The sequence below is a fragment of the Helianthus annuus genome, chromosome 14 (assembly GCF_002127325.2).
Source record: "Helianthus annuus cultivar XRQ/B chromosome 14, HanXRQr2.0-SUNRISE, whole genome shotgun sequence".
Taxonomy (NCBI): Eukaryota; Viridiplantae; Streptophyta; class Magnoliopsida; order Asterales; family Asteraceae; genus Helianthus; species Helianthus annuus.
In genome coordinates, this window is record NC_035446.2 from 118,029,629 (window position 1) to 118,052,955 (window position 23,327).

General features: G+C 37.1%; 1 protein-coding gene across 1 annotated transcript; it reads right to left on the bottom strand.

Moving 5' to 3' along the window:
• Nucleotides 1–990: 990 nt before the first annotated feature.
• On the bottom strand, nt 991–1,470 carry LOC118486537 (secreted RxLR effector protein 161-like). Its single transcript, XM_035983049.1, has one exon. The coding sequence runs from the start codon at nt 1,468–1,470 to the stop codon at nt 991–993; it is 480 nt and encodes a 159-aa protein (XP_035838942.1).
• Nucleotides 1,471–23,327: the final 21,857 nt, after the last annotated feature.

Genomic DNA, 23,327 nt, shown 5'->3' on the forward strand with positions numbered 1-23,327 from the left:
TTCCAATTATATTTCAGCAGTTGAGTTTTGCATACGATAGGTAGGTGTTACCCTTTGAACCTTCGCTCATGAAATGCATTTAGCCCACTGGCTCTGAGTAGACATCGATGTCTTTGAACTTGTCTGCCGTTTATGTAGACGACAATACACTTCACACAAGACTCTCCCTGACAAAGTCAAGTCCTCATAGTTATGTTCGTTATGGTCATGAACATGAGCTTGGTTCTGCGAGAGCCATTAAGTATTGTGCCCCAACAATACCCTTCGAAGCGACCCCACTTCTCTCACACATAGGTGATTCGCTATGTATGGTTACGTTAGTCGAAACATTAAAAGCCATAGGCTTAGCCTCACACTTATCACTTTTAGGAATGGATTAGGAAGTTTACTAATCTTTGTAATAAACTGTCTTTTTTAAATACGTAGGGTTATCCCCCATAGTGACCTCACTAATTCATATAATTAGGTTTTCCTACTGAACTCGGTTCTTAGGGTCTCTAGTCTATTGAGTTAGGTTTCCTTCATATGAACTTTAATTTTCCAAGGGCTTCAGTCCCATTCCCATGGACAACTTCTAAACTAACTCTCTACTTAGTCCTTTTGTTAGCGGATCCACGAAATTATCCTTTGACCTCACGTAGTCAACAGTGATAATTCCTGTAGAGATTAGTTGTCGTATCGTATTATGTCTACGTCATGGTTTCTCTTGACTACATGAGTCATCCAGGGGAGAGATCGAGCTTTAAGAAAGTGATGTTCGAAAACACTGATGAAGTAGAGTCAGTCTAAGGATTGGACCCGGGGGAACATAGATTTCCTATCGGTCTTGACCTTCTCAGAGACTTGCCAATGAAAGTTGGAGTAAGACAATCAGTTGGAGAGCTAGGATGAAGAAGTAGGAAGGGCTATTCGAAAGGCAGAAGGGTAAGAGCTAGAAAAAAGGGTTGTTGCTAAGAATGCTTTCTCTCTTCCATATGTGAAATTTTCCTTTCAAGCAATATGTCTGTTCCTGCACTTATACATTGTGCTATGAGCTCTTCCAATTGCCGATTGGCTATCACAATGTATACAAATGGTAGATGCCGGCTTAGGCCATCTTGGTATATCCTCAACAAATTGACATAGCCATTTTGCCTCTTCACCTGCTTTATCTAAAGCGATGAACTCTGATTCTATCGTGGATCTAGCAATAACCATTTGTTTCGATGATTTCCACGATATAGCTACACCTCCAAGTGTGAATACATACCCATTTGTTGCTCTGGAATCATTCGTGTCAGATATCCAATTTGCATCACAGTGTCCTTCTATAACTGCTGGATATCTGTTATAATGCAACCCGTATTCCCGAGTGTATCTTAAGTAACGACACAACCGAATCATACAGTTCCAATGAATTGAACTTGGGTTGCTTGTGTATCTACTTAGCTTGCTCACAACATATGCTAAGGCTGGTCTAGTACAACTCATAAGATACATCAAGCTGCCGATAATTCTTGAGTATTCCAACTAGTTAACAGGTTCACCTCTATTCTTAGCTAGATGTTGACTTGTGTCAATGGGAGTTCTAGCTACATTAGAGTCATTTGCATTAAACTTCTCAAGAATTTTATCCATATAGTGGGATTGACTTTAAACAAGTCCAATTTGGGTTCGTGTGATTTTAACTCCCGGAATCACATCCGCAAAACCCATGTCTTTCATGTCAAATCTAGCTCTTAGCATATTCTTCATAGACTTTATGATTTTTTCATCACTTCCAGCAATGAGCATATCATCTACATATAGACACAAAATGACAGATCCATCTGATGTGTCCTTCACATATACACACTTGTCACATTCATTGATTTTGAACCCAACATCAAGCATGACATGATCAAACTTTTGGTGCCATTGTTTTGGAGCTTGTTTCAGTCCATACAAGGATTTTACAAGTTTACACACTTTCTTTTCTTGCCCAATGGCTGTGAAGCCTTCAGGTTGTTCCATGTAAATTTCTTCCTCTAGATTTCCATTCAAGAAAGTTGTTTTCACATCCATTTGGTGAACTTCCAAATTTCTAATGGCGGCAATGGCAAGCACCAACCTGATGGAGGTTATTCCCGTAACTGGCGAATATGTATCAAAGCAATCTATACCTTCTTGTTGTTTATATCCTTTGATTACCAACCTTGCCTTGTACTTATCGATGGTTCCATCTGGTTTCATCTTCTTCTTGAAGATCCATCGATATCCTAGTGGTTTACATCCTTGAGGAAGATCCACTAGTTCCCAGGTATGATTTTGTAAGATAGAGTCTATCTCACCTTTGATGGTCTCCCTCCACTGAGGTCCTTTAAAGGAATTCACTGCTTGTGGGTATGTTTGAGGTTCCTCTTCTACTACATAGATAAGAAAGTCAGGGCCGAAGGATTTTTCAGTCCTTTGTCATTTACTCTTTCTAATTTCAACTTCCTTAGTCTTAGATTGTTCTCGAAGTTCATTATTTGCAACCTCATCCTCTGTAACAATTTCCTCAACCGGTCTAGAAAAACTCGGTTCACCTTTACCTAAGCATGGGAACACATGTTCAAACCATGATGCATCCTTAGATTCTATTATGGTGCAGTTGCATATTCCAGGGTTCTTAGAATCATGCACAAGAAAACGATATGGACCCTAAGGACGGATGTATCCTATAAATACACAATCCACTGTTTTGGATCCTATTAGTAGGCGCTTTAGACACCCCACACTCACAAGTATTTATATGATGGTTTCTTTCCCGTCCATAATTTGTATGGCGTTACATCTTTCCTCTTATTAGGTATCATGTTCAAGACATAATTCACCGATAAGATTGCTTCCCCCACATGTTTTGGCTTATCCAATAACTTATCATCATGGCATTCATTATTTCCTTCAAAGTGCGATTTTTGCGTTCCGCTATGCCATTTGATTGAGGGGAGTAAGGAGGTGTGAATTCATGTATGATTCCATCTTTTGCACACACAACAATAAAAGGTGAAACATATTCACCTCTGTAACATTCGGCCCCTCTCATCACCAATATTGTCCGTTCTGCCCCTGATGGATTGCCCATCCAGGAACTCACGGATTTGTTTTTGGTTGCTCCTGTGGAGACTTCCCAGGATGTCACCCATCCTGGTACTACTTCCACCTGAGCACGCTTAACTATGGAGTTTTCATGTGCTCCACAGCCAACTAAGCCCAAAACGCGTTGGTGATTTAAGAGGCAGGGCATTCCTTAAGAACCGAGGATCTCTCCTGGCCACGGCCAATGTGGGATTGCGTAGGGTGTCACAATGGTCATATTAATCTTTCGATAGTCAGTATCCGTATTGTTACAATCAACCCCCCTTAGGGACTCATCATCCTCGATGAGGTTTGCCCCATCATCCCGAACGGCACAGGAGTGGCTCTAATACCATTTGTAACGTCTAGCCCCTCTCATCACCAATATTGTCCGCTCTGCCCCCGATGGGTTGCCCATCCAGGAACTCACAGATTTGTTTTTGGTTGCTCTTGTGAAGACTTCCCAGGATGTCACCCATCCTGGTACTACTTCCACCCGAGAACGCTTAACTATGGAGTTTTCATGTGCTCCACAGCCAACTAAGCCCAAAACGTGTTGGTGATTTAAGAGGCAGGGCATTCCTTAAGAACCGAGGATCTCTCCTGGCCACAGCCGATGTGGGATTGCCTAGGGTGTCACAACGGTCCTATTAATCTTTCAATAGTCAGTATCCGTATTGTTACAACCTCCTCGGTCGCTCCTTATGATTTTGATTTTCAGATTTAGTTGATTCTCAACTTCGACTTTGAACAAGATAAACTTATCAATAGCCTCGTCCTTACTCTTAAGTAAGAACACATAGCAATACCTTGTACTATCATCAATGAACGTGATGAAGTACTTTTTCCCACCACAAGTATGAATTGCTTTTAGATTACACACATCAGTGTGGATCATCTCGAGGGGTTCGGTGATTCGTTCAACCTTTTTGAATGACGATCTCGTTTGTTTTGCTTCTACGCAAGTTTCACATTTATTATTTGATTCGATATCGAATGTTGGTATGCAATTAAGTTTAATCAAACGACGAATGAAATTAAAATTAACATGACCTAGTCTACCATGCCAAACATTAGAAGACTCAAGCAAGTAAGCAGAACTAGTTGAGTTTTCATTCATTCCATTCACAATGGTTACATTTAATTTAAACATACCGTTAAGGGCATAGCCCTTACCAATATACACACCATTTTTGGTCAACACGACCTTGTCCGACTCAATCACCATTTTGAAACCAAACTTCTTCAATTGCCACCCCGACACAAGGTTCTTTTGAATTTCTGGAACATACAACATGTTGGACAAAGTGAGTTCCTTTCCAGAAGTCATCTTCAAAACTACATTCCCCTCGCCTTTAATTTCTGCCATGGCAGAGTTTTCCATAAAAACCTTTTCTCCATTAGTCACCTCCTTGAAGGTGCTAAAAAGAATTTTGTCAAAGCACACATGACGGGTAGCCCCCGTATCAACCCACCAATCCTTGTGATTTATCCCAACCAAGTTAACTTCATTGACCAAAATCGAGAGGTCTGTGATCATAGCAACGAGGTTATGAACCTCACGAACCATGTTCACTTGTCGAGCATTTTCTCTCTTTGGAAGCTTGCATTCGTTGGCCCTATGGCCTTGCTTTTAACAATTGTAACAAGTTCCTTGGAACTTCTTCTTCCCAACTCCCCCTTTAGGACCAAGGTTGGAGCATTTCCCATGAATCTTCTTTCCACCCTTTCCATCGTTCTTGTTTCCCTTTAAAGATTGGCCATGTTCAAAAACATTGGCTTTTGCTATTCCAGGACCATCAATCTTTTTTAGAGCAACTTTGTTATCTTCTTCAATACGAAGGCAAATAATAAGATATTCAATGGTCATTTCCTTTCGCTTATGCTTAAGATAGCTCTTGAAATCAACCTAGCTTGGTGGTAGCTTTTCAATCATAACAACAACTTGGAATGTCTTGCTGAGCACCATTTCTTCCGCATGAATATCATGAAGAATAACTTGCAGTTCTTGGACTTGACTAATGACAGCTTTAGAGTCTATCATTTTAAAGTCCAAAACTTAGCCACCACGAACTTCTTAGTGCCCGCATCTTCTGTTTTGTATTTGCGATCCAAAGAATCCCATAATTCTTTGGTAGTCTTGGCTATGCAATACACATTGTAGAGTGTATCCACCATACCATTCAAAATATAATTGCGGCACAAGAAATCCGAGTGATTCCAAGCATGAACAACGCTCACTGATTGAGCATCCATTTCCCCTTCATCAACATGTGAATGGTTTCAGTCAAGAACCTTGCTAGGTTCAACATGGTCAGATAAAAGAACATCTTTTGCTGCCACTGTTTGAAATTCACACCGGTGAATTTTTCTGGTTTCTCAGCATGTGATGTGACTGCATTAGGCAGTGGTGCAACCAAACCGGTTGTGAAATGAAAACAACAGTGTTCATGGTCTGGGATTCCATTTTGAAATGAAAACACAGTGCAGGAACAACTAATAAAAATATGTTTAAGTTTGTTAGTGTCGAGCTACTGATATGAACACGAATGATAATCTGAAACAGAAAACAAAGAAAGAAAAAGGAAAACAGTAACAGTGAACCAGACTTGTGTTTGACAGAATCCTTAAATAGATTCGCGGTCTGTTCCCAGGCTACGCCGGTTCGAAGCAGCAGCAGCCTACTGTCAGACTTGATTACTTGCCTGAAATGAAACCAGAGATGTTGCAGCAGAGTGATTGAGAGTGAAGGATATGTTTTGGTGTGTCTGAACTGATTCGTTTGATTTGGTTTTATAGCCATAGAACCATATCTGAATAATGGTCATTAGTGCATCAGTTTAAAACTGAAAAGTAATGATCATTAAACATGAATAATCATAACAGTTTATAACTGAAAAATAAAAAAATAATGATCAGTAAAAACGAATAACAGTTATGAGTCCCGAGTGCAAAAACTGCCTCATGAGGGCCCGGGTTTTCGGAGCTGCATTCGTGTCTGCGGGACGTGAGGGCACGCACGAGTTCAACCAAATTCCAATTCAAAAACACATTTTTTGCACCCCCCTGTACGCGGGTAGGACTTGTGGTAAAACATGTCATAAAGCTACAATGGATTAGTAAAGGCTTTACCTTATAAGCAACCACTCACTTTGTTCTCACACCAATGTAGGACAAAGTATTTCCACTTTTGAGACTTTCATTCACACACCTAAAACTTCCAACATAGTTTATATAATAATTCGAATTGTTTTGTGTGGTTTTACCATTAGTTTTGCTTATTATTGTGTCTTGGGTGTTTGGCAGGGTTCCGGAAGTGAAAATGAGCTGAAATGTTAAAGAAACGAGCACACAGGATAAGGTTTGGGGTTAATGAAGGATTCTCATGGGGTGGAAATGGATATTTAAGAAGATAAGATGATAGAGAATTGAATTACGAAGATGTAGGAAAAAACGGTGAAGAAAACGGAATTGAAATGAAGAAGTTATGATGAAAACGGTTTTCTCAGTTTGCATGTTGGTCGCGTCGCGCGACCGGGAAACATGAAGGAGCCCGCGCGACGTGAGTGGGAGTTTGGTCAACGCAAAAAAAAGTCCATATTTAAGCCCGTAAACAACCCTAATCATAACAAGATAACCCTAGATGAATTGAGAGCTTTTTGGATGAAAATTAGAGATCTTTTGGAGTATAATTGAGCAAGACAAAGCATTAGTTAAAGTTATGAAGACTTAGGATCGTGTTGGCTCGCGTGTTAAGCATCCGGGTTTACTTGTTCTCTTGTTTATTGCTTTGATTATGTTTTGCTACTTTGTGATGAATCTCGTTCTTGATTTCTTGAAGATGTTAGGCTAAAAGTTTATGAACTAACTAGGTTAATGATGAACATGTGTTAAAGTTGCGATTTTTATCCAGATTATGAACTTGTTTATGGATTTTCTATTAGAGTAAAGACTTTTTTATTCTATGATTTGATGTGTATGCGTGTCTAAACTTGTTTGATTCATGTTTATTGCTTCACATATTCCTTGTTGAATGTCGTTCATATAATAGGTTCATGTTAGATCATTAACTATGTTCTTGATTATTTTGTGGTTAATTGGCCAATATACCATAGAAGTGATATATGTGAAACGAGTAAGTCTAGGTTGGTAAATTGCTAGGTTTAGGTGCTTTATGAGGAGTCCGACTTAGTTGCCTTTCCAATTCTTGCTTATCGAGTCGAATCATATTTCCAAGTATATTTTCGAATAAGGCTACTCTATTAGAACAGTTAGATAACCGTGAGGGAGTCTAAACAAACCGGTAATTTAATAGCCTATTATAGTTCCATAGGTGTCTTCTCGAGAGAGGTTGAGGGTCCTGTTCGGTTTCTCGATAGGTTTAGTACTTTACAATCCCGGTTCCATAACAGTTCGTGTCTGGTAGAAAGATAACTGACAACACATGGGATTCCAACCTAGGTAGTCCTTTTATCATCGTCTGAGTTTAATCCAAGTTCCAAGTTGCATTCTAGTTCGGTTAAATTAGTTAGTCTTTAATTAATTGCAATTTTAGGATATTAGAAGATCCCCCTAACGACAAAACAAATAAGTCGAGTCAGTCTAGTAATTAGTAGTAAAGTCTAGTAAATGCAATTAGAGAGTCTCGTGGGTTCGATTCTCGGACTTACTTAGGCTATACTGCATTGACTGATACACTTGCCAGTTGTGTAGTCTAGGTTTTAGAGAGTCTGTTTTTATAAATGTTAAAACTTAGCGTGTATAGTTTAGGTTAATATTATTTAGTTTTTAATTGACCACTTCGTGCACATCAATCACCCATCCTAGTGCAACTTCCACTTGAGGACGCTTAACTATAGAGTTTTCATGTGCTCCACAACCATCTACGTCCAAAACGCGTTGATGATTTAAGAGGCAGGGCATTTCTTATGAACCAAGATCTCTCATGGCTACGTCTGATATAGGCTTTGCCTAGGGTGTTACAATGATCTATGTTAATCTTTAATCTTCTTGGTAGTCGGTATCGTTACACCTAAAACCTTATTCTATTCCATGGGCAATGTGTTCTTAATTTACAAGGGTTGTGTGATGTATTAACTAGAAAAGCCAACCAGGACAGATGAATACATGGGTAATATAACCTCAAGTTACGACCATGACAATCAATTAAAATAAGGTAGAAGATGACCGACGGTTATGGGTAAAAATATATATTTGTTTTTTTTGGGGGGGGGGAGTGACCAAACCAAATGCTCTGTGTGTGTGTATATATATATATATATATATATATATATTATGATTCGACGATGCATTGGAGAAGAGAAGATAGAAAAATACTTGGGTAAAAGCTTCATCAATGCTCCAAACCGGATGGAATCCGGATATCAAAAACGGATGGAGAGTGGTGTTGAAGGTGATGATGTGTGTAGATCCGCTCCGGCGCTCTAGATGAAAGCAGATAGGATGTGGGGGGGGGGGGTCCTTTTGGACCATTTGAAATTAAGAAAAAAATAAACAAATCTAAAGGATTTTTTTAAAAAAATAATAAACAATTAATAATAACTATAACCAACCCATTATATATACCCATTTTAACATACATATCCAATAAAAACAAACACTCTCTATCTTTACTTTATATTTACCAATTTCACATTCCCTATTAAACACCATGAGCTCGAGTGGCAAAAAAACCATACAACATTCACCTTCATGTGGTCTTTTAGACATAAAGAGCTTGAGTGATGAAGAAACAACACAATCTCCACCTCCACTGGCAGTTCCTACATTTGATACCAATTTTCTTAGTGATCAGTTCATGCAAATCGTCGTGGAGCAGTACGAGGAACTGATGTGTGACCATGTCGAAAACATGTACCTGGCACTTTATCGCCCATCAGATATCGAAGCAGGCTCAACTTCTACTAGCCAAAAAAGAAAGGGAAAACACAAAGTAATAAAAATGGGTCTAGTGGAAGGAGACACTCGTCTATGGAACGACTACTTTTCTCTAGTCCCGATGTACACTGATGTCTAATTTAGACGTCGGTTTCGGATGTGGCGTTCACTGTTCCTTAGAATTATAAACAACTTGTCTGTCAATCATCCATACTTTTCACAAAGGACAAATGAAATCGGTGTACCAAGTCTTTCTTCGATTCAGAAATGCACATCCACCATACGTCAGCTAGAATACGTCACGAGAGCTGACGTGGCTTATGAACATGTGCCGATTGGTAAATGTGCATCAATGGATTGCCTAAGATTTCTTTGCAAATTTGTTATCAAACTAAATTCAATAGAATATCTTCGGAAGCCTAATGAAACTGATATCCAATGGTTATTGGAGGCTCATGAAGCCCAACACGGTTTTCATGGAATACTTTGTATTATCGATTGTATGCATTGGAAATGGAAGAACTACCATGTTACGTGGCAGGGGTAGCATCCTCAAGGAAATCATGGTTGTCCAACTATAATGCTTGAGGAAGTTGCATCATGTGACCTTTGGATTTGACATACCTTTTTTGAAGTTGCCGAGTCAAATAATAACATCAACGTCATAGATCAGTCACCATTATTAAATGACGCCTTCAACAGGTTTGCGCTGATATACAATTTTATAGTTAACTAGATGGAATACAACTAAGGATACTATCTTGTAGATGGAATTTATCCGGAATGGAGCACTCTTGTAAAAAGCTTCTTGTATCCATAATGCGATAAGATGAAAAAAAATTCATAAAAAGGCTTGAGTCAATAACAAAAGAAAGTGGAACGAGCGTTCGCTATCCTCTAGGCTGGATGCCGCATTATACAAGGCCCAAAAAGGATTTAAAGCCCAAGAGTTGATATAATGTATACATGCATAATACTATACAACATGATAGTAGAAGACGAAGGGTATGCTTACAATAGGTTAGGGATTTACGTAACAGGGAAGCTCATCGTATGCTTCAAAAAAATTTGGTCGAGCACATTTGGTCACAAAAGCAGCAAGAGTAAAATCGATGTTCGTAGCTGTGTTTTTTAAATGTTGTATGTTTTTATTGAATTTTAATATTTGTATTTTTTTAAACGTTGCAAGTATTTTATGTAATTTTAATAGTTGTTTTGTCTTTTGGCTTTGAATTTTTTATTATGAAATTATTAATTTCTTTTATTTAAATTGATTTAATTATATGATTACTAATAAACAATATTATATTATAAAATAAATAACTTGCTTATAAAGAGGAAATGTATGTGATGAGGTAGATGATGAGTTGGAGGTTTTGATTTGTTTAGCGTTGAAGGAAGCATGTGACTTTTTAATAGTAGAGATCTGGAATGATATAACATGATTATGTGGCAGATTTGGATTTTAGATATGAGTTAGCATTGGAGATGTTTTAATTGCATGAATTTGTAGAGATAGGGAGAGAGGGGTTTGTGAGTATTGGGGTATTAGAGCATTCACATCCCTACATCATCTCAAACCCTATAATTTAACAAAAAATCATACTTTTGAAACTTTATTTCTCATTTTAGAAAACCTCCTACATCCCATTCACCATACTATCTCTATATTCTTTTTTTATTATTTTTCATATTCTTATTGTTTCTTTCGTTCTTTTGGAAAGGTTAAAATGCAAACTCGCTTGAGTTGAGAAAACTTGTGAAAACCAAAAGTATTAAAATATGTATATTACATGCCCAAATTTTTTATACAAAAAATACAGTTCGTTTCATAGAGTTTTCGGAGTTTTTTCAACTCAAGTGAGTTTTCATTCTTGTATTCCCCTATATATAGAGAGAGAAAGTTTAAAATACAAAAGTCTCTTAACGTATGCGATCGTACGCGATCACTTGATAACGTGCGTAATTATACATATAACATACGTAATTAGGGTTGAAACAACTCATGCATAATTTTGAGTTTAGCATGCGTAATTTTCATGTTTGGTGGCATGCGGGTTTTGATTTTTTATAACGAGCGTAATTATGCAAATAATGTGCGTAGTTAGTGTTTAACCTAACCCATGGGTAATTATGCCAAGTTAATTACTATTGTGCCACCGCGTTCAATTGAAGGCCTAGGGTAGGCTAGATGTGCAGTTGAGATGCTCGCGTACGCTTCGCACAATAAGGTGGTCTTGTACGTTAACCGACCTCTCTTTCTCTCTATCTCTTTCTGTATATACATCGAACCATTTTCAGTTTGAACAAATCAAAAAATACATTGGATGATTAATCGAAAACAACCAGAACCGATCCATAACCAATGGTTATGCTTAGCTGCCCATCAGTTGTGGTTATGGTTAAGCAATTCTCCGTAACAAACACCCATAACTACTTTTGAAACATTTTGGGCAAATTATATATACCAATAAAACCTACTTTAGACTAGTGTCGTTTTCTAAGGAAAGACACTTTGAAAACATATATTATAACGGAATAAGCTTTTAAATATACACATTCAAGGTGTGAAAAATCTGAAACCATGCTTTTAAATTTAAATTATATATACAAATCAAACCTACTTTAATAAACTATTATTTGAGGGTTTGCTTTAGTCCATATTTCACATGTCATACATAAAAACTTCTTTATTGAAAAACAATAAATCACGTCTTCATTTGGAAGACATCATCTCCCTAATTTGCTTAATCTTTAGTCAATGTTAAATACCTTCCCATATATGCATATTGCATACCCACATTGGAAAGATTAATTAATAATGACTCGTAAACTTTGGTCAAAGTAGATATATGGTACGGTCAATGTCAAGTTAAACGACTTGCGAACAAATTCATTAGCTTGTAGTCTTGTATGCTAGCATAATCACCATCCCTATTCAAGGAACCATTTAAATCAACATAACAACTGTCTACATATACTTCCAGCCATGATCAAATCATCATCACTCTTTAAGTGGTTTCAAGATTTCCAGTTTCCACCCTTTCTCAAGAATATTCGGACTCATACGATACAATATACCCAGAAAAAAAAGTAACCATTTAGCCAATCTTCTATAAACTTATATCCATAGATCAACATCATCCAAATACAAAAGTTAACTCCATAATAAAGAGATTTTTTTGGTAGGTGAAGTAAGTCGCAAACATATGAACCATAGATATAACCCCCTTCGCGTAGATTTTGGTTTTTGTTTTGAATTCATGATGGCTATACATTACTTTAAAATCGACGTTTATTTGCGGAACATCACTGATGGAAGAATCCGTCGGTAATTTCTAGGGGTGCAAACGAGCCGAGCCGAGCCCGAGCTCGGCCAGGCTCGAGCTCGAGCTCGATTAACTTATGAGAGCTCGGGCTCGAGCTCGGCTCGATTCGAGCTTTGTTTTCAAAGCTCGAGCTCGGCTCGTTTGTATTTTATCAAGCTCGAGCTCGGCTCGGCTCGTTTATTATCTATTAATTAGTATATTAAATAAAAATAATATAAATAATAGACTTTTTAGGCTTGCGAGCTCGATAAGTAAAGCTCGGGCTCGGGCTCGTTTACTAAATAAGCTTATTTTTAGGTTCGAGGTCGGCTTGTAGACAAGTTTAAATAAGCTCGGCTTGACTCGGCTCGTTTACACTAAGGCTCGATAAAGCTCGACGAGCCTAACGAGCTTCACATGTGAGGCTCAAGCTCGGGCTCGATAAACAAACTAGTTTTGTTTTGAGGCTCGAGCTTGGCTCGGGCTCGATAAGGCTCGGCTCGTTTCGAGCTTTTTCTTGAGCCGATCTCGAGTAGCTCGCGAGCCGCTCGGCTCGTTTCCAACGAATTCCACATAACTAGGAGTGTTCAAAAAACTCGTGGCTCGTAGCTCGCTCGAAAAATGCTCGAAGAAAGCTCGGCTCGAAATTGGCTCGGTTGTAAACGAGCCAGCTCGGCTCGGCTAGGTTTGTAAATGAGCTAAGCTCAAGCCTGGCCTGGCTCGGCTCGTGAGCTCGTGAGCTGGCTCGATAAAGTTTACATCCTTCATTTATTTGTCCCACATCGCTTAGAAAACAAAAACTAAGAGAGTATCTCACCTATAAAAGAAGGTAAAGACAATGTACAAAAATTAATTAGGGTAAATTTCTTTTTGAGTTCGTGTGTTTTAGTGTTTTTAACTATTTGAGTCCAAAAGCAAAAAGTTTAACGACCTGAGTCCCTATAAGCATTTTCATTAACCATTTGAGTCCTTTTGAGTCCAAATTTTAACCTTTTGAGTCCAATTTTTTGGACTCAAATCGTTATAAAATAAACAAAATTGGACTCAAAACGTTATAAAATAAATGGATAGGGACTCAGGGCGTTAAACTTTTTGATTTTAGACTCAAGTGGTTAAAACCACTAAAACACAGGGACTCAAAAAGTAATTTACTCAATTAATTAACTATTTATACTTGCGTATTTAGCCATATGATTAAATTAAATGGCAATTATGACCCTTAGTCTATAAAGAAATTCATTTTTAAGGGTTTTTTAAGTAGTAAATTTTGTGGTTCTTTGTTAGTTCGAGCTAGATCGAGCCGAGCCGAGCTAGCTCGAATTCTAATCGAGTCGAGCTCGAGCCTCAAATCTCAGCTCGATTTAAAATTCAAGTTCGAGCCGAGCCAGCTCGAATCGAGTTCGAGCTGAGCTCAAGCTGAGTCTAGCTCGGCTCGACTCGACTCGTTTACAACCCTACACATAACCAAAAAAAGTTAATTGCGACGGAACATCCCGCGCAAGCTAGTCGGTAATCAGCGACATGTTAATGGATCCCACAAAATCTCAAAAAGAAAAAGAAAAAGAAAAATTACATTTTAGTTTTCGTCGAATAAGCTAGATGTATTGTTAGGGTAAGGTTATTGTAAAAAAAACCAAAAGTGTGAGAAAGGTAAGAAAGAATCTCAGCCATTAGATCTAAATTAATTGAAAAGGGTAAACAAGTAATTTTATCATTAATTCAATTAATTAAAAACTTCCCATAACCGCCACCTTAATTATAGGAAGTATATAACACCATTCAGCAAGTATATAACACCATTCAGTAAGTATATAACACCATTCAGCAAGTATATAACATCATTCAGCATTCAACAAGTATATAACACCATTCAGTAAGTATATAACACCATTCAGCAATTATATAACACCATTCAGCAATTATATAACACCATTCAGTAAGTATATAAACCATTCAGCAAGTATATAACACCATTCAGCAAGTATATAACACCATTCATTGACTAAACATCTGATCGAAACATATTTTTTTTCTTTATATAAGTATAGCAATATGGTACTCATATTAAAGATAAAAAAACGCTCGTTATTATGGTGTAATTTTTTTTAAAAAAAAGTTACGTACAAAAAGTTATTGACGTTTAAAAAACACGGGGGAAGTTACATGTGCATTACCTAATTTCTAGTGGGTTCAAAAGATTATATTGCCCCTAGATATTTCAAATCAGTCCAAATTAATGAAAATATTTTACAATTTGGTCCCTATTGATCTCAACCATTAGATCAAAAGATCTAATGGTTGAGATTCTTTCTTACCATTCTCACACTTTAGGCCTTTTTTACAGGATCCTCTACCTGTATTGTTATATTCAGTTTAGATTTAGATGTACTGTTTATTATCTAACATTTTCATTCTACGTTTTATTTATTGTTGGGCTTGTAGAGAGGGGAATGGGTCATTCCTGTTATGGGCTTCATTTGATGTTTATATATGTTGCTCTTCAAAGAAATAAAAATACAGGAAATAGTAATACAGTAATACAATATTATAATGAACCGGAACAAATGTGAAAAATGGTTGATTTATATGGATGTGATGTGATAAGTAAATATGGGACCTTTTGGATAGGTTTATATATTAACCGATAACTGGCGGGACTATCTCGCGCTACGCGTCGGAAATTTGTTCGGCAGCGTTCAAATATTGTTCATTCAGAAGCTGTCGTTTATCAAGGTACCAATGCATACGTTTCTACAGTTTTATAAATGATAGCTTCCAACCGAACAATATTCGAACACTTTCGAATAAGTTTCCGATGTAATCCAATTAGTTTTATTTTATTTTATGAACTGGTGATTTTATATTTATATCAATCTCCTTCTATCATATCATATCATATCATATCATATCATATCATTTCATTTTATTAATCGGTAACCAAGTCACTCTTATTTGATTTTAATAGTAGGAAATTGGGGCAAAGTTAACAGCTTTGAAAGTGGAGGGAAAGGGAAAAATCAATTTACTAAAAGACGAAAGAATAAAAAAGAAAGAAAAAATCTAAGGGACCAAATATGAGCACCAAACCATGTGTTAAATAGCAATCGAACGACGAACAATAGCGGAAAAAAACATGAATTTCTAACACCAAATGACTTACATGACATTAAAAGTAGACTAAGTCGTATTTATACCCCCACAAAAATTTACGCCTAGAAACCTGACACATATATAAAAATAAGCACGTAAAATTGGAGGGGTTAAAATGGCATTTTACAAAAAAATTTAGAAAGTTGAGGGGGTTAAGTATCAATACTGAAAGTTGAGGGGGCGAGGGACACAAAAAGACAAAACAAATTACGTCGAGACGTAAACAACTTCAGTTTTTACCGACACGGACAAAAAATAAGCACGTAAAACTCGAAGGATAAAATGATGTTTTAAGTTGAGAGGGTGTACGTATCATTGCTGAAAGTTAAGGGTGAGATACACAAAATGACAAAAAAATTATGTCAAGACTTAAACCAAATTGAATATACTGACACTTACATCAAAATAAGCACGTAAAACTCGAAGGTATTAAAATGACGTTTTATAAAGTTTTTATAAAGTTAAAGGGATGTGTCACTGCTGAAAGTTGATTAAAAAAAAGAAATATTACACTATCTTCCACTTTTTTTAGTATGGCTCCTTGTGGCTGTATTTCATCACGCTTTGCCACCCTCCATCACCTATCACCTGAACGTTACTTCTAGTTTAAAAACCATGTGAAAATACAATCCTACCATTTTATAGTTGCAGTATGCCACCATGTGGTTTTATAATTATAATACACTGAATTTTCCTCCAAATTCTAATTGTTGTATGTAGTGTAACCCAGATTACAATGGTTTCAATTTAATGAGTCAAACATGATCAAACTAAACTCATAATGATTTGACTATAATTAGTCAAACCTAATCAAACCATGACTAATATTCAAACCAAACATAATGCTTTGACTCTAAATCTTTAACTTTAATTAGTCAAACTAATCAGACCATGACTAATAATCAAACCAAATCAATAAACTCTAATGCTTTGACTTTAATTAGTTAGACATAATCAAACTAACTAACAATGGTTTTCACTTTAATTAGTCAACTAATCTAATCAAACCAACATTGATTTTTGCCAAACATGTCAAACTGTGAACATAATCAAAAATTGCAATGTGAACCTGTGATCATGTCAAACCAACATTGATTTGTACCACATTGCATGTCAAACATTGATCTAATCAAACATGAACATAACCTTTGACCATGCTCTCCAATGCAAACTGTGACCATGCTCTGCAATGAAATGTAATGTGAACCCCAGTGACCATGTAACCTGTAAGTGCAATATGATGTGACAAACAATGTGACCATGTAACATGTGAATGCAATGTGACCATGTTTTGGAATGAAATGTGACCAACAAATGTAAGTATATCAACTACATGAAACCTGTGAACATGTAACCATGCTACAACCATATTAACTATATTAAACCTCTGTGAACATGTAACATGTGATGCAATGTGACCAACAAATGCAAGTATATCAACTACATGAAACCTGTGAACATGTAACCATGCTACAACCATATAAACTACATCAAACCTATATGAACAACACTCTTAACCTGTGAACATCAAACCTACCTTGTTATTATGGGTGAATATGTTACACCCTTAATTTCCACATGCGGGGTTTTACCGCGAGGCACGCGACAAATAAGGATCGTTGCCATTAGTTACATTGAACGACCTCTAAATGATATTTAGGAAACGTCTTTACTCAATTAAATGAGAAAACACTTGTTTTGAAATGTTTACGTAAAATGCGGAAGCGTAAATTAATGTTTAATCAAATGCGCAAATCAAAAGCACCCAAAAAAGTCATGCAATAATGTACAGAAATAAGTTCAAAGGTTTAATGATGCGACTTCATGAATATCCCTAATCGTGTGAATTACCTAGCGACCTGCGAAGGTATGCTAACAAGTATCAACACGGGGTTGGCAAGTTCACAAAATATATAGAAATAAATAGAGTTGCAAGATAAAGTAAATTCTAATTATATCTTAGGTAGCTAGCCTGTTACATTTTACTAAACCTTTTGAACCGAAACTGACTGAAAGAGTTTGTGCATTCCACCACGTCTATCATAAACGATAGTGCAATGTTAGGTTAATGTTACACCCATTGACTCCCAGTCATGCTAACGCGACCATCCTGGGTGGGGTTTGTCAAACCCAATAGTACTACTCAATATTACCTCGCTAACTACCTATATTAACTGTTCAAATGTGTAAGGACTTTCATGATATGTGTAGCGTTTAATAAACATGCGATATAAATGAATTACAATGATCTAAGAAGTCGCTCAAATGTTTCCTCCCAGGAAAGCATAGCGTTTTTGTTTATCTAAAAAGTTGCTTAAGTGTTTCCTCCAAGAAAAGTGTAGCATTTTAGTTTCCTACCAGGAAAGCATATGTAAAAGGAGTAGTGAACTCACCTTAGGGTGTGCATGATATATCCAACCAAGAAATTAGAGTAGAAAACCGCTAATGGTAACCTATCACATTATGATATTATATTAGTGTGCGCTTCTTGTGTTTAGTCATAAGATCTTGCATGGTCAAATAGATCTAAGCTCTAGAATTAACAAAAAGTTCTAGTAATCACAATTCAACTTCACTTTTGAGTCAGTTTGTGCATTTTATTTAAAATACTAAACTATGCAGAAAAATTAGGAATATTTTACAAGATGTGACAAATAGTTTATTGAGCTTGTGTAATTTTCTTGAGGTCTGAATGTTCATAGAAAATTCATGAAAAGTCCTACATCACAGAAAGGTAAAAAATGTTGTATTCTGCTGACAGTTTAACATTGAATTAATAAAAAAAATCAGCATTCCTCTGATTGATGTAAGGCCAATTGGAGTGTCTCACCAGCTCTTAGGAGTACCTACTGTAAAATTTCATGTCCTAACTCCCAAAATTGATCAAGTTATAGTCCTTGTAATGGACCCTATTTTCTGATCAAGAAACACATATTGACACCATGTTATTAAAAATTTACAAAAACATACTCAGGATTCATGAAAAATTAAGAAAATTTTTGTGGATCATCTAGACATCCCTTAGATGATCCTAGACTCAAGAATGGTCCTATTTGGCATCAGTATGTTCAGGTTATGACTAAAATAAATTCGGGAAATTTTGCTGTAATATTCCTATGAGTTCATGCAATGTCTAACCTTGAAGTTTTTCATCATGCAATGTGAGTAAAGTTTCCCCTTTGGGAACTCTAGAAGATCTAACATAAATCTCATACTTTGATTGTGACAAATTGTTCCATGCAACCTAACTAACTCACAAGAACCAAGTTTGATCATCAACAATATAACAACCCTCCTAAAATAATCCGACACCCTAAAAAATATTTAGAATGCCCCAATATGTCCTTAAATACACCCCGTATACGAAAACAGGCCCCGAATACCTTTATTTTTATTAAATTTAATTAAAACCCCAGATTTTAGGGCTGTCGCAGGCTGCGTAAGATCCCCCCTTGGTCTATGCGGGGCGCGAGCGCTCATCAACGAGGCAGCACCCTGAGCTGCCACGTGTCATCAATCGTGTCGAGGCTAGTTGTCTGATTAAGCGAAGCTAGGCCCTACCACCCTATGTCGTGGGCCGCGTAAGACGACCCTTTGGTCTTCGCGGGGCGCGACGAAGCTCGAATTAGGCCCTATATATAGAGGGCATCAACCGCTCATTTGAAATCACTCACAATCTTTCCCTCTCTCGAAATTCTGCATAGATAAAGTAATTCTCGGGTATAATACCCCCCTAAATATCAAAGTTCTGTCTCGTTGTAAGTATCATAACCCCGGTTACGTATTAGATACGCTGCCCGATTGATCCAGGGTTCCGTAACGGCTGTCGAGGTTCTGCCCGACGTAGTCGTTGGAATGTCGTCTCCGGGAGGGTATTACTAATCTAAATATTGGGTTATTATACTAACGTGTGTGCATTTGTGTAATTTATAGATAATCACCAGGAAATGCTTGAGAAAGACACTAAGACAGCAATGTGAGTAATCTCCTTTTTGCAAACTGTTTTTACAAAACCTCACATAATTAATAATATATTAAACATTTATTGAGTATTTGTATTCTACAATTATCGTCGGTATGTTGGGGTTTTGTATACAAAATTTGTTACTACATTGTGAGTAGTAACATGACCCCAAGTCGGGTTGACAGTACCGTGGGTGGTAATTAAAGTAGATGGAAATAAATGTAATTGCGCAACCGCCCTCAATACTGTACAATGGTTTTACTTAACTTGATTAAACTGAGATTCACTCACCAGTATTTCCCACTGACAAAATGTTTTTAAACGCATTTCAGGTAACAAAATGTGAAAGTCAAATTAGAAGCCAGCTGGACAGCACTGAAGGCTTGGAAAAGTGGCTATAAAGTTACCTAAAATAAAAGAGATGTTTTATTAAATAAAATAGGATTTATTCCTATGAAAATGTGTGTACTTAAAACTTGGGATTTTCCCACGTGTTTAATATTATGAAAGTGTGGTATTTTACTCTGATAAAATATTTCCTAACTATGGTCCTAATGTAAATTCCGCTGCCAAAATGATAAACACCGATACCACTGAAACTGGCCGCGGCCGCCCGTTCCCGGGTTGTTAGGGGACGGGGGTTGCGACAGAAGGTGGTATCAGATCTAAGCCACTGATTCAGCCACAGAAGTGTTCTGCTGACACCAATATATTATTCGAATTGTTAGGAAATTTTCTACGGAACTACGTGCATATCTGTATTTTATTGTTGTCGGTTATTTGACTATTTGTTAGTTTACAGTATGAGCGACCAAGGACCTTCCGACGCCTACTGTCAGTTGTCCAGCTCACCTAGGAGCGAAGGCACCTCTTCACAGCCTGCCCTCTCAGGGTATTCAGCTGACAATGAAGATGGGATATTCGTGTTTAAGGCTCAGTCTGAAGATCCATTCCCTCCTAAAAAGAGAGGATGGTTCAGTAGGGGAGCACATGAACGTAGGAAAAGAGTGAAAAAGTTGCAACAACACCGTGCTGTAGTAGCCGCCAAGAGAGAAACAGATGCCCACACACAGGATATGCTCAATAGGAGTTAAGCCAATTTCCATATCCTAGCAACCACAGCTGCAGACCCTAACCTGGAGCAACTCATAGCACCCCAACCATTACCCTTGTTTCCCACCCAACCAATGGAGATTGAAGCCAACCCAGAAAACCAAGTCCAAATGCATGACTTTGACCCAGCAGAGATACCTAGAGTACCAGCACCCAATCCCTTAGACCCAGACTACGATCCGTGGTTCGATGACCATAGGGATTACCAACAACGTTACCCAATACCAGAAGATGAACCCATGCCAAACCTAGCAGCTTACCCAAACTTGGACCCTCTAGATCCTTATTATGATAATGATCAATTCATCATGGAAATTCTAGAGAATCCTTACCCTTACCAAGAACCCATGCCCCAGTTCCCAAACCCAGTACCAGAACCTGCACCCCCAATGAGTGTAGAAAATGTGCAAGAACTTCGAACTTACGGTGAGGAGATTTTAGAAAGTAGTGAAAGGATGAGGCAAGTAGGAGAACGACTCGTCTGGAAGTATGACGAGCGTAATATGGAGTTCTGGATGAACCCATAACAGTGATTGTAACACCTTGTAAATTCAAGTCCAATATAATATCGACACGTGTCATGGACTTTAAACGTGTAAAGAATTAATTTAGAAGGACTAAAGTTGGTAAACAAAGAAAGTATGCGAGTAAAAGGATTCAAAGTGTCAACATTGGATAATTATACCTTTCAACGACCCTACACGATGTTTATACCCTTAAACGAATGAATTATGAATCATATGAAGCCGTTTGTGGAAGAAAGTGAAAGTTTACAAACCGCAAGGGTTAAATGTGTCAACATGTTTAATTTATACCTCTGAGTGACCTTTTAGCGAACCCGAAGCTTTGTATCAATTAACTATGCTCACTAGAGTAAGTGATAAAAATTTCACAAGGTTTCGATATCGTTTGAGAAGGATACGCTAACATTCGTAAGTGAGGGGTTAAAAGCGTCAACGATGAAATTTAGGACTTTTCGGTGATCGTATAACTAACCGGGGACTTAACGAAGTTGATTTATGACTTGGAGTCCTTTAAAGTCAAGTTGGAGGGTTAAAAGTGTAATAAATCAAGTTAAAATAAAGATTTGAAGGACCAGGGACCAAATATGCAAATCTGGCGAACCTGGTGACCGGATTTGGGAGCCATACCGGCCGCGTAAGACTCCCTTATGTCTTACGCGGGCCGCGTGAGACCTGCAGGTGTAGAAAATAGCGACAGATGCCTGTTCAGCCTGTTAAACCGACTTATATGCATGGTATTTGATCCCAGGGGCTGCTCCAATGGTTTTTCATGCATACGGACACTTGGGAATCATCAGGGATCACCCATAGACCTTGTTGGCATGATCTTGTTCAATCAAAATCACTATATAAGGAGTTCTAGTTGCAACATTGTTGCATGCACTTGGAAAAATCATTTAAACTGAATTCTGGAGCTCTCTGGACCTCAAGCAAGATTCCATTAGCTTCTAAATCTTGCTTAGCACTTCAGTAAGCTTCCTTAACCTCTCTAATTCGTGTTTTATTAGTTTAATGGCCCAAAGTCAAAACCTTCGTAATTAAGGTTTGACTTAGTGATTAATCACTAATGGTCCAGTCAATTCTCGAATTGAAAGTAGCTATGAGTTGGTAATTATGTGGGTAATAAACCCTTAAAAGGGCACCCTCTAATTCCCACTCTAACTAGGTCAATTGTCGGCTCAAACTTAATTATAAAAAGTCAACAGAAAGCTAATTTTCAAATGAACACATAATTAACAATGTAGAAGCCATGAAACCTGTTTTATCACTCATATAACTTGGTAATTAATGTAAGAACATGTCTAAGCATGTTCAACCCGACAATTTTGAGTATAGGCTCGGTTCGGAACCGAAAGTCACAAAAGTAGACTTTTGCTTTGACTTTCAGTTCTGACCCGATTTAGCTTAGTTTAGACATGCCTTAGAATTCCATTAGGACTAGGTTATATGTTAGTATAACCCTCTGTAATTATACAACTTGGTTCCTAATTTATCCGATTCATTTGCATGTTTCCGTTATATGCCTAAAAGTTGACCATTATGCCCTTTTGACCTTAAAACGAGATTTTTGAAAATATGAGAGAATAGAAACCTTTATTACTGATTTATAAACTTGCCCTAAAAATTTGACATCAGTTTGAGGTCTAGATTAGGAGTTATGCTCAATAGCGTAAATGGAAAGCTATTTATTAATTAAACGACATTATTAGCATATAGCCTATCTAAACCCAAATTTTGACACCAATCTTTTTACCCACTGATGTAATATAATATTTTGGGAGTTTTGAAGATTTCTATTTGTTTTTAAGCTGAGCATAACATAGGGTTCTGGCTTTAATTCGGTAATTGTCGGTTATACCCTTTTCTTGAATAAAATGAGTTTTACATAACATTTTAATACCAAACTTTTTGCTGCTAATTTTATATGATAAATAAAATATTTTAAGCCTTCTGGAATGATAAAAATATTAGCTTTTCTTATATAACCAGAAAATCGCTTAAAAGCGACTTTTTACGCGTTTAAAACGCATACTATGAGTTAAAACTATTTTTATCATATAAGACTTAATACCTACTGATGTTTTTAGTAAATTTTTATACTTTAACAGTAAGCAAAAGTTTTAAACTCAGATTTCCAGATTTTACCTTTAAAGCTTATGTGAAATTACCAAAATGCCCCTACGGTGCATAGTTTGGTTATAAATGATAAATTTCACATATATGCAATACCCTACTGATATAACTTATTAAATTTAATATTTTTTACTGATCGTATCAGACCTGAACCTCAGA